The sequence below is a fragment of the Arachis hypogaea genome, chromosome 12, assembly GCF_003086295.3.
Source record: "Arachis hypogaea cultivar Tifrunner chromosome 12, arahy.Tifrunner.gnm2.J5K5, whole genome shotgun sequence".
Lineage (NCBI taxonomy): Eukaryota > Viridiplantae > Streptophyta > Magnoliopsida > Fabales > Fabaceae > Arachis > Arachis hypogaea.
Window position 1 is genome coordinate 20,811,517 of NC_092047.1, and position 16,108 is coordinate 20,827,624.

The 16,108-nt window shown below is 32.9% G+C and overlaps 1 protein-coding gene and 1 non-coding gene across 2 annotated transcripts; both read left to right on the plus strand.

Moving 5' to 3' along the window:
* The first annotated feature begins 13,085 nt into the window (after window positions 1–13,085).
* On the plus strand, window positions 13,086–13,170 carry TRNAM-CAU (transfer RNA methionine (anticodon CAU)). The gene is given in 2 exon segments: window positions 13,086–13,123; window positions 13,135–13,170. It is a non-coding gene; the product is annotated as a tRNA-Met (tRNA).
* Window positions 13,171–13,342: 172 nt separating this feature from the next.
* On the plus strand, window positions 13,343–15,959 carry LOC112727105 (uncharacterized). The gene is made up of 4 exons (XM_025776736.3): window positions 13,343–13,635; window positions 14,176–14,264; window positions 14,362–15,484; window positions 15,578–15,959. The coding sequence occupies exons 1-4, from the start codon at window positions 13,567–13,569 to the stop codon at window positions 15,662–15,664; spliced, it is 1,368 nt and encodes a 455-aa protein (XP_025632521.1). The 5' UTR covers window positions 13,343–13,566; the 3' UTR covers window positions 15,665–15,959.
* The last annotated feature ends 149 nt before the right edge of the window (window positions 15,960–16,108 follow it).

Here is a 16,108-nt window from a genome sequence, read left to right on the forward strand (position 1 = left end):
TATATATTAGTAACATTTTAACAAATGTTAAATATACCCTATGTTACTAAAGAGTTTTACTAACATTTTTCTAAAGATTTAATAACATTTAATAAAAATGTTACAATAGATCTTCTATAGTAATATCATGAGAAATGTTACAATAGATATATTTTGTAACACTTAGAAAAATGTTACCATAGATATTTTTTGTAACACTTAAAAAATGTTACAATAGATATTTTTTGTAACACTTCAAAAAATATTACCATAGATATTTTTTGTAACACTTAAAAAATGTTACAAAAGATCTTTAGTAACATTTTTTTAGTTATATTATACTTTTTTATTTTTTATTTTATATTATACATAATATAAATATACTAAAATTAATTACTACAACATGAAATATTTCATTAAATTCACAAATTCACAAAATGAAATTTTTATAGCCACTTTCATTAATCAATAATCATTGTACAAATTTGCTTCGTGATGCAAATAAAATGGAAAAAGAAAAAATACTTATAGCACTTAAACTTTATAAACATTCCTCAATGTTGCAAGAATTAATTACAATGATTGTCCTTCTCTGTAAGGAATCACCCTAATTGATTGTCAATGCCATCTGAAATCATCCTAATTGATTGTCATTCTCTGTAAAGAACCTCTCCTGAAACAATTAATTACAATTAGTTACAATCACTGAACCAGCAATAGACAAATAAAAAAGCACAGAAAGTTAATACTCTATTTTATGAACTCCATCAACAGTTTTTGTCTTGATCATCTTAAAGTAAATTTAGCATGTGAGCATGCTGAACCTGAACAACAACAGATAAATTTTAAATGAAGAAATATTCCCAGCAAAAACACTAACACACATGTTCATGCAGAAGAAAGATGATTCAAAATATTCAATAATAGATGATCAAGAAATATTAGCATTATTTTTAACCTTCACAGCAACTTTTTGGCCATCATGTGTGCGGGCTACATGGACTTGTGCAAGGGAAGCACTTGCTATTAGAATTGGGTCAAACTCAGCAAATATCTACACAATTAAAAAAGCAAAACTCATCCACCACAATAGTAATATTTCAAGAGAAAAGTCGCAACCATGACTGGAGAAAAATAACACACATAAAGGACAAATGAATCAAACAAAAATATTTATACATTTTTCGGTGTGTCTCCAAGATCCCTCTTGAATACTTCACATATTTGCTCATATGAAGAAACTGGACATCTATTTAGCATAGATTCCCTCAATGTTATAACATACTCTTGAGGAACCAAGTACTCCTGTTCATAAATAAACATATAAAAGAACAAACAAAGTATTCCCTTTGCATCACTGAGGACGATTGTAATTGGTAAAGTCAGTTATCACCATATATTTTTTTCTATTCAAACAAAAAGGAGAGGCAAAGGAAGTATACCAACTACCCAAGATGCTGCCCAAGCTTTATATAAACCCCACATTTCTTAAAACACAAGTCTCGAAGTTTCTCTGTTGACCGGAGGTGAACTTCATGCTTGACCATCTCCCTCTCAATGCTTCCCTCCCGCAATCCACGCAGTGAATATTCATAATCTAACAAAACAACGACACAGCAAACCACATTTCATTATTCCAAGCTTCATTCTCACTCAAAAAATAATGTCTATGAATAAACCAATGTGAAAACACGCGTAGAAACATCATAAATTCATAATTCACAACTCAAAACCTTAATTCAAATTTGAACTATTAATTCAAATAAGGTAAAGACAATACAAATTGATGTGCAACATTGTCAATCACTTTAACCCCAAACAAACTTTTAGTAATAGAAACCCAAACTCAAAACTAGCATCCAAATTTACAGAATTCAATAAGGTAAAAGAAGTAGGATTGAGCTTTGAAGCCAAGAACAAATAAATAAATAATCGATAAACTGATAAGAATTTTTGAATTTGTAGAAACTTCGGGAACCACGAAGTTTCTGTTAGATCTACAGTTTATTTACCGAACGCAATGTTGGCCGCAGTGACGGCGTCGTGGAGGAGGCGGTGGGGAACGGTGGCGCAGAGCCTGAGAGCTATTGCGGGGTTGTCAAAGGTGGCAATGAACGCTGCCACAGTGCCACCGGCAGCGGCGGAGGCAACAAGAGAGAGCTTCTTTCCTTGCCGGATAATTCTTTAGCTTTCTTCAGCAATCCATTCCTTCTCTTCGAAATTGTTACTTGCCGGCTCGTTGAATTGTCGATCCTTCGAATCGCAATCTTTCCTTGCCCCATCGCAATCAATTTTAGGGTTCCTACCTCCTCAAATTAAACATCTCCTTTGATTTGACCTGCTAGATCACGAGTCAACAAATTCATTAAGATCAATTAGCTATTCAATTCTCACGGAGCTAATTGGATTAAAACTTCTATAGATTTAAAGAGAGAATTAGTTCATTTTTACTAAACTCAGACTCTTCCAATTTGAAAAGATTTGAAGAATCAGCAACAACTATGAAAATCAAACCCTAGGAATTTGAAGAGAATCACCTATGATTTCAAATCTTACCTTACTGGAATGAGATTGAGTCTGCGATTGAATCATACATGAGATCGACGAGGCAGAGCGAGAGATCGAGAAGAGGCAAAACCAAAAATTGAGGAGGCAGAACAAGATCGAGAAATTCAGAGAACTGAGAGATTGAGGAGGCAGAGCTAGATTGAAAAATTCAGAGCACTGAAAGTGAGACTGAGAATGATGGTGGATTCGATTTCAGAGCAGTAAGAATTTTTTTATTTATGAAATTAGGAATAGGTAACAGTTTTTGTAAACTTTTTATAAAAATTAAACCCATTTACTAACATTTTATTAAAAATGTTACTTAATATTTAATTTTATTATAATTACTAACATTTTAATAAATGTCACAAGATAAATGTTACTAAATGTGTAAAATGTAGTAGTGATAATATATAAACGATAAAAACAAAAATAGATCATTTTTAAATTTTACCTAGAATAATATAAAAAATTAAATTATAAAATAAAAATTTAAAAGAACATATTTCATATAAATAATAAACTTCTTCAAAGATTGACGGAAATGAATATAAATGTTAGCATAAAAAAGCAATTTTCTATAAATTAAATGAAGAAATGAAGATTTTTACGGCTTTGTCGATTTTGGCATAATCTTTCGTACACATTCTCATAGAGAAAGAAATTTGTATCCTTTTTAGCAACATCCTTGAAAATTCTAAAATTTGTTTATTACTTGTCTAAATAAAAGTAATAGATTAATGTTGACGTAGTTTGTTTTGCCATGTTAGTATTTATTTTTGTTACGTTAATATTTAATCTAACACAACGTTAGGTAATATAATATATAAATGACAAATATAAAAATAGATAATTTTTAAATTTTACTTAGACCAATATAAAGAAATAAATTACAAAAATAAAAATCTAAAAAAATATTTCATATAAATAAAAAACTTATTTAAAGATTGATGGAAGTGAATATAAACATTAGTATAGAAAAGCGCATTTCTCTAAATTAAATGAAAACATGAAGTTTTGGTGACACTCTTGCCGACTGTGGCGTAATCTTTTATGGACACATTTCTACAGAGAAAGAGATTCTTATCCTCTCTAACAACATTCTTGAATTCTATAATTATTGATTAGTCATCTAAATTAAAGTAATATGTTAAATGTTGATGTAAGTCGTTTCCGTTGCTAGTATTTACATTTGTTACGCCAATATTTAATTTAACACAATGTTAGGTAATATAATATATAAATGATAAAAATAAAAATAGACAATTTTTAAATTTTACTTAGATCAATATAAAGAAATAAATTATAAAATTAAAATAAAAAGCTTATTTAAAAATTAATGGAAGTGAACATAAATATTAGTGTAGAAAACGGCTATTTTTTCTATATGGAGATAATTTGGGTGTTTTGGTTGGAAATTGGCCTTTTTGGTATAATTGCATGTCGATGCACGCTGTAGGTAGAGCAGACCCAACACGCAGGGCATGTGCTGAGTTAGCACGCAAAGCACATGCTGGACACGTGTCAGCTATTGATTCGATGTGATTCTAACATGTGACATGCATAGTGGGTGCTCTGCCTATAAAAATCGAAACTTGTTACTATTTTACTTTATTACGAGAGAAGTGTTTTAGTGTATTGTTGGTGTGATGGAGGGTACTGCAAATATATTGGTGTACCACAATGGTGAGATTATACGAAATACACATGAGAAAGAAAGCTTCGCATGTAGGAATATGTTTTTGTTTGTGGTTCTATGCACTGTGATGTTCACTAAACTATAGTACAATCTCTATCAAAGCATAGTGATGTTTTAAAGAGAGTTGACAATATTCTCTATAGGAATTCGGTTATCGTATTTGGCAGCTTATATAGTTAGATATTATGTCTATTTTTGCCTAAACAAGTATTTAGCGTATGTTTTATATTCACCAGCAAACTCTGGTGCAACACTTAAAGATTGAGTTGTATGTTGAATTTGAACATATAGCTACGGATGGGATTCAACATGACCCACATGTGGAAGATGATAGAGTTGAAGTGTACGAAGGAATGAACTATGATATCGAAGAGGACTTTGAAGCTACCTACAATGCCGATGATGAGGACAACGACGGTGATGGAGGAGGTGAGGCAGTCATAAAAAACGTAGTGGTTTCACTTGCAATCAGTCAACCTATGGACGTTCTACATTTTATGTGTAGCTTGGATCTTGACACCATGAATGCACCGAAATTATTCGAATATGCGAACATAGGTACGTGAGAAGTGAGTAATATAATTTCCTTAATATTATATTTTAGATGGATCGATGAGTGACAATTTGTTTTTTCTATAGGGGATGTTGATCTTGAGGACAGGAAGTTCAGGTTCGAATTGGAATACAGTTCTAGAAAGTCGATCGTTGCAGCAATTTGAAGTTATACTATCTCAAAAGGAGTCGATTGTGTTGTTTATCAATCCGAGCCACAGGCGTTATATGCAAAATGCAAGAAGTATGGCCATAGGTGCGATTGGCTTATCCGAGCCAACTTGATACGGAAGAAAGGTTGTTGGGAGATAAAGAGATACAATGGGAGGCACACGTGCTCCATGGGAATGATTTCACAGAATCACTCCAAGTTGGACTCGGACTCGGTTGCTAAGGCTATGAGGCCATTAGTTGAATTTGACACATCCATAAAAGTGAAATCTATAATTGCGGAAGTACAGTCAAAGTTCAACTACACTATTAGTTACTGAAAGGTTAGTTGGCAAAGCAGAAATCGATAGCCAAAATTTTTGGTGGTTGAGAAGAATCTTACCAAGCTTTGCCATTGTGGTTCTCGGTAATGGTTCAGAAGATGCCTGGTTCAATGATACAAATAGAAATAAATCCTTGTATAACGGGAGTGAAGAGGTGGACGGTGTCAAAATACTTCACCGGATATTCTGGAGTTTCAATTCATGCATTAGAGCTTTCTAGCATTTCAAGCCACTGGTTCAGGTTGATAGTACACACGTTTATAAAAAAATACAAAGGTTGTCTTTTGGTTGCAGTTGCACAAGATAGGAACTAAAACATTATGCCGATTGCTTTTGCCATCGTAGAGAGAGAGACTGCTAATGCGTGGTACTTTTTTCTCAGTAATTTATGAAGGCAATTGTTAGATGAGACAGTGTGGGGATAATCTCTGATCGACATGAGTTAATCCGGGCAGTAGTAAATTGTACAACAGTGATTGGTACCCTCCAAGAGCATGGTGGATGTACTGCATTAGGCACATCGGTAGCACTTTTTTAAGGGCATTCAAGGTCCCGTACTTGCATAAGCCTGTTGTCAACATAGGTTATTCAAGGACAATGGATGAGTACATCATCAATTACAAGAGGTTGCAAGAGTGAGGTGAGACATATGGTCGGTAGTGTGACAACATCAAACGTCCCCAGTGGGTATTGGCATTTGATGAGGGACATCGATGGATCACATGACGACGAACCTACTCGAGTGCAGCATAAATTAAGTGTTGAAGGGTGCCCAAAATTTTCGGTTGAACGAGCCTTTTTACGCGAAGGAGTGTTGAGCCTGACTAGCACAAGCATGTTGAATTTACTTACTCTGAATTTGCCACTCAGCGGATAGAAGCAAATATGCAACATGTAGGAATTATAGTTGTGCATCGATTTGATAGAAGAAATACAGTATTTGAGGTGCGCGAAATGCCTAGCGAAAAAGTGTTAGCAGTTGATCTTGCTATGCTACACTAACCCGTGCCTCGATTAGCAGGTGTATATCAATGACGTGCATAAAATGTTAGAGATTCACATTAGGCAATCCAGCAGCATGGCATGCTTACCCGGGTCCGATGATGGTCGCTAATCCTACCCGGAGGCAAATGTCAAAAGTTCGTCCCAAATCAACCCGCTACCTGAATGAAATGGACTCGCTGAAAATGCGTTGTTCTCGAATATGCTGTCTTTGCGGTTGATAGGGTCATAGCCGTAAATTAAATAAAAAATGAAAAAAAATAAAGCTTTAGTGATAACCTTGCCAACTGTGGTGTAATCTTTGATGTGCACATTCCCATAGAGAAAGAGATTCGTGTCCTTTCGAACAACATCCTTAAAAATTTTATAATTTTTTTATTACTCATCTAAATTAAAGTAATAAGTTAATTGTTGATGTAATTTGTTTTGCCATGTTAGTATTTACTTTTGTTACGTCAATATTTTATCTAACACAGGTAATATAATATGTAAATGGCAAAAATAAAAATAGATAACTTTTAAATTTTACTTATATCCATATAAACAAATAAGTTATAAAATAAAAGTCTAGAAAAATATATTTCATATAAATAAAAAGCTTATCTAAAGATTAATGAAAGTGAAATATAAATATTAGTACAAAAAAATGTCTTTCTCTAAATTAAATAAAGAAATGAAACTTTGGTGACAGTCTTGTCGACTGTGGCGTAATCTTTGATATGCACATTTCCAAAGAGAAAGAAATTTTTATCTTTTTAACATCTTTGAAAAATTTATAATTTTTTTATTACTTGTCTAAATTAAATTATAAGATATTATAATTTTAGTTTGTAAGGATCCATCATTGAGTCTCTGATCGTAGAACTATTATGGCTTTCAAAATCCGCTTCCAACATCCCATCATTATTATCCTGAGGATTTGACCCTGCTTAAATCCCTTTATGTGGCATGTTCAAATCAATCTGATATTTGTTCTAACTGCCAATTGAGGAGGTTTCTTCACCAACTTCTGAAACAATCTCCCTATATAAATTAACCAAAAATACAAATAACTCCAACAGATGAACATTTGAAAAATGATTGTGCCAACTCCTGATTAGATATATGTCTTTGTCATCATGTATTTGATACCTATGGCAAATAAAATTTAATTGCTACCATTTTTCTGGAAATTAGTTATTTTTTTACGTAAATTGTCTCGCCCCCACTCATTTGAAACTAGTGATTTAGAACTATTCACTACTAACGAGAAAATTAATAGTAGTGAAGAAGTTATTAGTCTAATATAATAAATTTAGTACAAACTATAACACCCTACTACACAGAGCTTTACACCTAGAACGTAAATCAAAGGTGGTGAGGTGCTACGACTTTTAAAATAAAAATACTAATGTAATATAATTGAAGAAAGTTGTACCTAGGAGCCTTGAAAGAAAAGAGGTACGACAAAAACAAAATCGAAGGTACAACGCTCACGAGAAACGGAAAGATAAAAAGCTTATACAGAAAATCAAAAGACATATATATAAAAGTAGAGTTCCAAATGATAGTTATATAATCAAGATCTAGACTCGACCTGCGAAGCAAAGGTTGGCTAGAATATATATATATACAACCCCAGAAATAAACCAACAGATAAATATAAATCCTGTTTCTCTAAGTCAACCTCTAAGAGGGACAAAAAATAATATATACAAGATGTAGAATCTATACACATATATAAACATAAACCAAATACAAACACCAAGTTCCAAGATAGTTCTTCGCTTCCAAGAGTTACCAGAATGCTCAGTGCAGTGCCTCGCGTCCTGCCTCTGAAAACAACAACATATGTATGGAATAGAACCGAAGGTTCTCAATATGGTAAAGGTGCCCACATAGATAATATATAAGGTCTCGGGAGAGCTAAAGGCAATCCTAAAACTTCGATGCCCATATTCAAAACTTAGAGTTATACTTTAAATAAGAAATTAGGTAAACTATCTAAGGTACTCAGTTTCTAATCCAAATATAACTTAACACTTCAATCTCACTCTCCTCCAGTTCTCCGAATTACCAGTAGAACAACCCTCAGCGTCACCTCAGCCAGCATGAGGGATCTCTCAGTTGCATAAATATACAATACAGACAAGGAAAACACAGATGGAATGCAGTTACAGCAAGTAATAGCGGTTAGTCACGGCAAGCACTTAGGCAATCCAAAACAAATACATACATAAACAAGTCATACAAATGCATATGATGCATGTCTGTCCTATGGCTAATGAGCTCATTTGTCGGTTATATAGCCAAACCTGACATGTCCGGTAGTTAATCCGGACACTGTCTCTCTGTTGCGCAATAATACCATTAGAGGGAATACATGCTATGTCACCATTAGAGGGATTATGTGCCCTGTTACCATTAGAAGGAATATGTGCCCTATCACCATTAGAGAGAATAAGAGCCCTGTCACCCTTACAACCAGAGAGAAAACACAGACATACTTGTTATCAATCATCCTCAATCATGTCTCATTTATCATAATCATTCAATTTCATAATCAAAATCCGTTTTCATCATTCTTCTTCCTCATCTCTTTCCCGGAGCAAGTGGACAATGCCACTGCCCCTTACTCGGAGTCTCAACTCTTAATCAAATTCAATTTCATTTTCAAGTTCATTTCTAAATATCATTCAATTTCATTCAAAAATCATACTTTAAAATCATAATCTCATCATTCTTCATTCTCATTCAATCATCATTATTCCTCCCATTCGATTCATCAATAATTCAAACTCAAAACACAACTCATTCTTTTCCAAATAAAGCAAACTCAAAACGTAATCCTTTTCTTAATAACTCAAAATCAAATTATAAAACCTTTAAAAATGCAAATCTTTCTAAATAACCACTTCAAACTAAAATTTCAATTTTCATAAATATTTCGACAGCATCTCCTCTAAAACTCAGACTTTTGCCACCCTTCAAGGGTCCTAACCACGAAATCAAATACATCTCGATCATTCAAATCATTTCTAGTATCAGTATCAAATTATTTCAAAATCAAACCAATTCTAATATTAAATCTTTTTCCAAAAACCAACCAACTCCAATAGCAAACCGTTTATAAGATCGAATCATACATCTCTCAATCAATCCATTCAATTCAATTTCACAAACTCATCATCAATTCTCAACACATCAACAATCATGTTTATTTTATACTCATCAGAATCACAATCCAACACATACAAATTCATTTATCCTTTATACACACATCGTATACCATATACTTAATCTATCAATAATTCATTCAGTTCATTCTTATCTTATGGTTTTCTAGCCTAAGTTTTCACGTTACATTATATTTTATCTACGAGAAACCAAAACTATATCGTGGTCAATTCCTCCCTAAGCTCGAAACTCCTTAAAAACCTCTCCTTTCACAAGCTCCAAGCTTCCAAACGTCAATTTCTCAAGCTTAATCACCCAAATTTCGTTCTAAACCGCCCAATTGAACTCCAAATCAACAAGAACACAATCGAATTCATACAATATCACTATAATCAACATAGAGTTCACTAAATTAGAAATTCACCAAAAACTATGAGTTTCTTACCTTACCCACGGCTCAAATGAACAAGACCCAATAATTTCTGCTAGCTAATTTAATTCTAAAACATCAAAATCACAAAATCCTTAATTCCAAACCCTATATACATTCAAAACTGAAGAGGGGAGATACCGAGTGTGTACAGAGATTTTTCTTACCACAATGTTTAGTGAATTTTGTAGAAAATTTTGAGACGAACGCGTGGTCGCTGATGGCTCGTCAATCAGAGCTCCAAATTGAAAGCTATGGATGACAGAAGTTTAACGAGAAATGGCATTTCCGTTTCCCAAATCAACGTTCTCCCTCTTCCTCTCTATGAAATTCTGAATTGTAAACAATAGGGAAGGGTTTTATATAATTGGGTTTGATTCAACCGGTTCAATCCGTTGATCCAATTTTGAACTAAAATCTTTAAAATTTGTGTTGAAATTAATATTTTAATTATTTCTACTTTATGAAACTATAAAATTTAATTTTTTTATTTTTTTAAATAATAATTAATTTATTAGTTAATTATTTATTAATTGAGGAGTGCTACACATACAAGTCATTTTTGTTTACAAGTCTTACAAGTTGGGCCTAACACGCGCGTTACAGAAGTTGGGCCTAACACGCGCGTTACAGAAGAAGAAGCAGAAGAAGATAAATGACTTGTATGATTTGTATGGAAAAGCGTTCTCTCTTTGCCTTCGATCTCCTTCTGTTTTTTTCGATTTTCATGGTTTCTGAAATCAAGCTTTGAAATTGTTTTGAAGATGATGAAACTTCAAAAATACACCCGAACGATTACAAAAATACACCCAAACGATTATAGAAATACATCCAAAGGATTACAGAAATACACCCAAACAGTTACAGAAATAAACCAAACGATTATAGAAATACACCCAAAGGATTACAGAAATACACTCAAAGGATTTAAGAAATACACCTAAAGGATTTAAGAAATACACCCAATATAGGGAGAGACATTATATTTCTTCTTGAAATCAATACACCCAACGAATTATAGAAATACACTCAAAGGATTACAAAAATACACCCAAAATTCGTTGAAGTACACCTTATGCATAATTTAGAACTCTTTCTCTTTTTCCTCCTCATCTTCTACTGCTGTTTCTTCTTCTTCAAAAACGATTTCAGAGCTTGATGTCAAAAAACAATGGAAACCGAGAATAACGAAGAAAGAAAACAAAGAGAAAAGCACGTAAATGAAGAAGAAGAACAGGAAGAGGAAGAAGAACGTGTAGCAAGAAGAAGAAGAAGGAGAAAGAGAAGGCAAGAAACGTACCTTGAATAATGTTTCTTCGTTTTTTCTGGTGATTTTGATGAAGGAGAAAGAGAAAACGAAAAGAGGAGAAGAAATTTCAATAAAAAAAGAGGGAGGAAGAGAAGAAAAAGAGACACAGAGAAAGAAGAAGAAGAAGAAGAAGAAGAAGAAGAAGAAGAAGAAGAAGAAGAGGTACAAAAAAAAAACGTAAAACGGCGTGTTTATAAATGACTTGTATGACTTGTATGGAAAATCACTTGTATGTGGAGAATTACTCTTATTAATTACTCGAAATTTACACAAACAAACGTTAATAGTAGTGAAAAAGTTATTAATTTAAAATTTAAATTTTAGATGAGGTATAAATTAATCAAATTCAATCTAAATAGTAACAAAATATATCAAATTTTACTTTTTAAATCGATCAAATTAAATTATCAACACATTTTTTATTATTTTAAAAAATCATATTTTTATATCTATAAAAATTATATTTTTATACTTACAAATACTCATATATCATTTATAGTACAGTATATACGTATCTCATTTATACTTATATATGTTGAATACGTTAATTTTTACGTATTACAGGTATATTTGTTTTGTTTACTTAAAATTTGTATTTTATTTCATTAACAATGTCAACAAAATATACTCATAATTAATTTGTTTATATAGTAAATAAAATAAATAATAAAATATAAAAATATAAATTGTGTTCATATTATCTATACCAATAAATAAAATATTTAAAATATTTATTTAAAAGATCCAAAGAGAAGTCATACGGTGCTATTATGACATAAGGACAATCATACAACATGCAATAAGTTCAGCTGCTCCATGTATTTGGTAAATTTTATATTGCATAATAATCACCACTTAATTGCTGGTCTAATAACTTGTTCTTTATCTCCAATTAGTAAATGACAAAAATTTACTCCAAATAATTAAATAATTAATATCAATAATGTCAAATAATTATAATTTAAAAATACAAAATCAAAACATATTAAATCTACTCTAATTAGTAAAAAGTTGTTAGTAAACTGTCAAGAAATTATATTTTAAGATAAAGAAACAAATAAATTTCAAAAAATATCAATGAGACTGAGAATTGACATGAGTGAGAATCAACTCGATCGAAACAAAATGAAAAACATTTGAAGAAAAATTAATATCATCGATTAATCTTAGTTGAGTGCTTAAAATAAATGCGAAGTTCATGTATAATAGGCTTATAATTTTTTTTTTTTTTTTTTTTTTTACATTTTTAGCTAGAAAAAGTTCAAAATGCTGTATAACTTTCCGTCAATGATTTCATGTTCAAAAATTCTCCTATAAGGATTCTTAATAGAGCATTGGATTCAAAATAAAATAAAAATTAGAAATCTAAAATATAAATGTAAACTATTGGTTGTTACCTGTTGATCCATGACAATCATCTCAAACATTGACTTTTTATATCTATCTTTAGTAATGAGAATGGATCAAGATTTAATGATCCTGAGCTTGATGTGCTATGATTGGTGTTCTACTCCAATATCAAAATCTTTGAGCAAACGATAAGAAGAAGCCATTGAATAACCGATAGAAAATGGATGTTCAGTTATAAGAAAGATTTTGAACAGTGTAAATAGTATTAAGAGTAGTTAAATTATTTGAGTGAAGTGTAAAGCCATCTAAACCAATTTATAAAAAAAGATAGAATGTAAAGTGGCCATAATGAGGGTGTGAAAATACATAATATTGCCACCATAACTTTCATATATGAATTGCTAAAAAGCGCACTTATATCATCAGGTCCCTTGAGCATGCTCTCTTTTATAACTTATACAAGTATAATTGAAGATGAGGTCCCGGACAAGACTACTCAAACGGGCGCGTAATAGTTTTCTTTGAGTAAAAGGTAAGTAAAAAATGGTGAAAATTGTATCACAAAATGGGGTGGTGGCGCAGTTGGCTAGCGCGTAGGTCTCATAGCTCCTGAGTTATCCTGAGGTCGAGAGTTCAAGCCTCTCTCACCCCATTGTTTTAATTTTATTGTGTTTATTCATTATTTCGTTTGTTCCTCTCTCGAAGCGGGAGAAGTAAAATAATCCTCAACAATCATGCTCAGATAACGGTCACTTGTCCTCCTTTCTCAATTAAAATAATCCATTAATTATCAATAATCAATAAACTACTATAAACAATTTCAAAGAAACAAACAATAAAAAAGAAAAAAAGAAACTTTGATGCTTGTTGACCGTTTTTGTCCCTACACACCAAACCTTAAACGCTCTTCTTCTTCTTCTTCTTCTTCGTTCTCTTTCTCTCTGGCTTCGTATATTTCACCATGAAGAACCCCTTTTTCAAAACAACCTTCTTATTCCTCTCAAGTTAAGCCATTCTTGGTGCTGCCAAACACGCCCTTAATTAATTAATGGGTTGCTTCCTTGCTTGTTTTGGTTCCTCCAAATCCAAACGCAGAAAACACACGCACAGTGTTCAAGTAAGCCTAGCCCTAAACTCATTCAGCTTTTCGTTTTCTACGTGTTTGACGAAATGACACTTTGAATTCCATTATTGTTTTGCTTGCTAAGACAGTTTCTTTTCTTTCTTTTTTGAATGTAAAATATTTTATTTTAATATAGCAGCCGAAAATAGCTAAAGTGTAATCATATTTTGTTCTCCATTGTTGAGGATACCCTTTTGAACAATTGAATCACGTTACAAAAAACAACGCAGTTTCTTTTGTTTCCTTTTCTTTCTATTTTCAGATAGAAAGTTTGATTTTTCAGCAAAACAGAGCTTAAGCCCTGCATCCTTCTTCCCCATAATTGATTATACCCATTTGGTTCATAAATTCAAAATTGGATCCGGAAAAAAAACCCCCAAAATCGGCAACAGTGTTTCTTCTTTTCTTTCCCTTTTCTAAATTTTCTTTCTCTGATAAAAACTTTATCTTTATTTTTTCCTGGCAGAAACATTGTTAAGTAATTTTCTTTTCTTTTCTTTGTGTGACTTTATTGAGTTTCCGATCTCGTTGCAGCGAAATGCTACAAGCAAGCCTGAGCAACCTAGAGTCTCTCTGGTTCAGGATCATTCCGAAACCTCTCTTAACACTGAATCAGAACTTCAGTAAGCAATAGTCTCCATTCAAAGCTTTTTCAAGTTCATTGTTTTCTATCATTTGCTTTTTTATTACTTATCTGAATGAATCTTTCTGTTCATGTAGGGGTAAAAATGAGGAGCAACTAAGTGTTAGTTCAAGAAAGAAAGTAACTTTTGATTCCAATATTAGAACCTATGATCCTGTTTCTCCTGATGAAGTTAGTGATTTCAAGAGTGGTGAAGAAGAGCATGCTGGAAAGGAGGAAGCATTGGAGAAACCAAGCCAATCGAAGCTCTCTTCCTCTGGAGACTGTTCAGTTACCTCAAAAGGGTCTTTCCCTCCAAATCACAGGTACCAGAATTGTAGGGAAAGTGATGATGAAGACGAAGAAGAATTGGATTATGGAGTTAGTGATCTCAGTGATGAAGATGAAGAATGTGATGAAATGGTTGAAGAGTTTGAAGAAGATAGGGTGAAAATCGATGTTGATCATGTGGTTACTGAAGGGGTTATGGAGAGTACAATCCAAAATTGTGAAAGTGATTTGAAGCCATTTGGGGTTAATCCCAATGCTAGAGATAGAAATGCTTATGTTCATCCTGTGTTAAACCCTGTCGAGAATCTCACTCAGTGGAAATCAGTCAAGGCCAAGAGAACAGTATCATCACCATTGAAGCCTCAGAAAGAGAATTATGTTTCTCCCAATCATGAATCTCCAAGGATTGCTATTGCAGCTGCGGAACAAAGTGTTAAGGAAGTTTCTTTCCACTTGAATTCGAAAACTGACTCACCAAAGAAGCTGAGCCAGGAAATTTCAGTTGATGAAAGTGTTAAGGAAGTTTCTTTCCAGTTGAATCCGAAAACTGACTCACCAAAGAAGCTGAGCCAGGAAATTTCAGTTGATGCTAGCCTCTCAAATTGGTTGGCTACTTCGTCAGAAACGAGCACACCTATGAACAAGGGTAGCTCAGTGTCCTTGAATTCAGTTACAACTCCTGAAAGAAGCACAGTCTCACAAGGTTCAAATTCTGTAATTAGCCATGATGATAGGCCTATTTTAGGTGCATTGACGTTGGAAGAAATCAAGCAATTTTCAGCTACTTCGTCACCAAGGAAGTCACCTAGTAGGAGTCCTGATGAGATGCCTATCATAGGCACTGTTGGGACCTACTGGAATTTTGCCGAAGAAGCCAGCACAGCATCATCCTTCAAAGGGATTCCCAACACAACAAGCAAGTATAGAGAGGTAACGATGAATTGAAATGTGAATTTTTCGCAACAAAGTAGGAACTTTGTGAGCTTGAATTCTGATGTTGGATTTCACTGGCTGGGTGTGCAGGATAAGAAAGTGAATTGGCACTCAACTCCATTTGAGACAAGGTTAGAGAAAGCTTTGAACAGAGGTGCTGCTGCTGGTGAAGCGTAGGGTGTTCTAAGAGAAATGCATGCACTGGTTTGTGTGGTTTTTGGGGTGTGTAACACCCTAACTTTTAGCACCTCATGATCGTACTAAAAGTCTGAGTGCTACTTAGAGGTTTAGAGGTAAGTAGCACTCAGACTTTTAGTACGATCATGAGGTGGTAAAAGTTAGGGTGTTACAGGGTGTGAATTGTCTAGGAATTCAATTTTTTTATTCTTATGAAATGATTCAGTGTGTGATGTTTACTTCTTCAATTTGCAGTTTGGGTAAATAATTAATACAATCATATATCTTATATCTACATTGTGTCTTCAGTTATTTTTCATCCTTTCATGGGAATTATTTAATGCTAAATACTTTATTATAAAAAGAATCTAATTATTACTGAATTAGAAATCAGATATAAGTTTCTCTCTCCTCCAATCTCCATGGTAACACTTAGTTATTTTG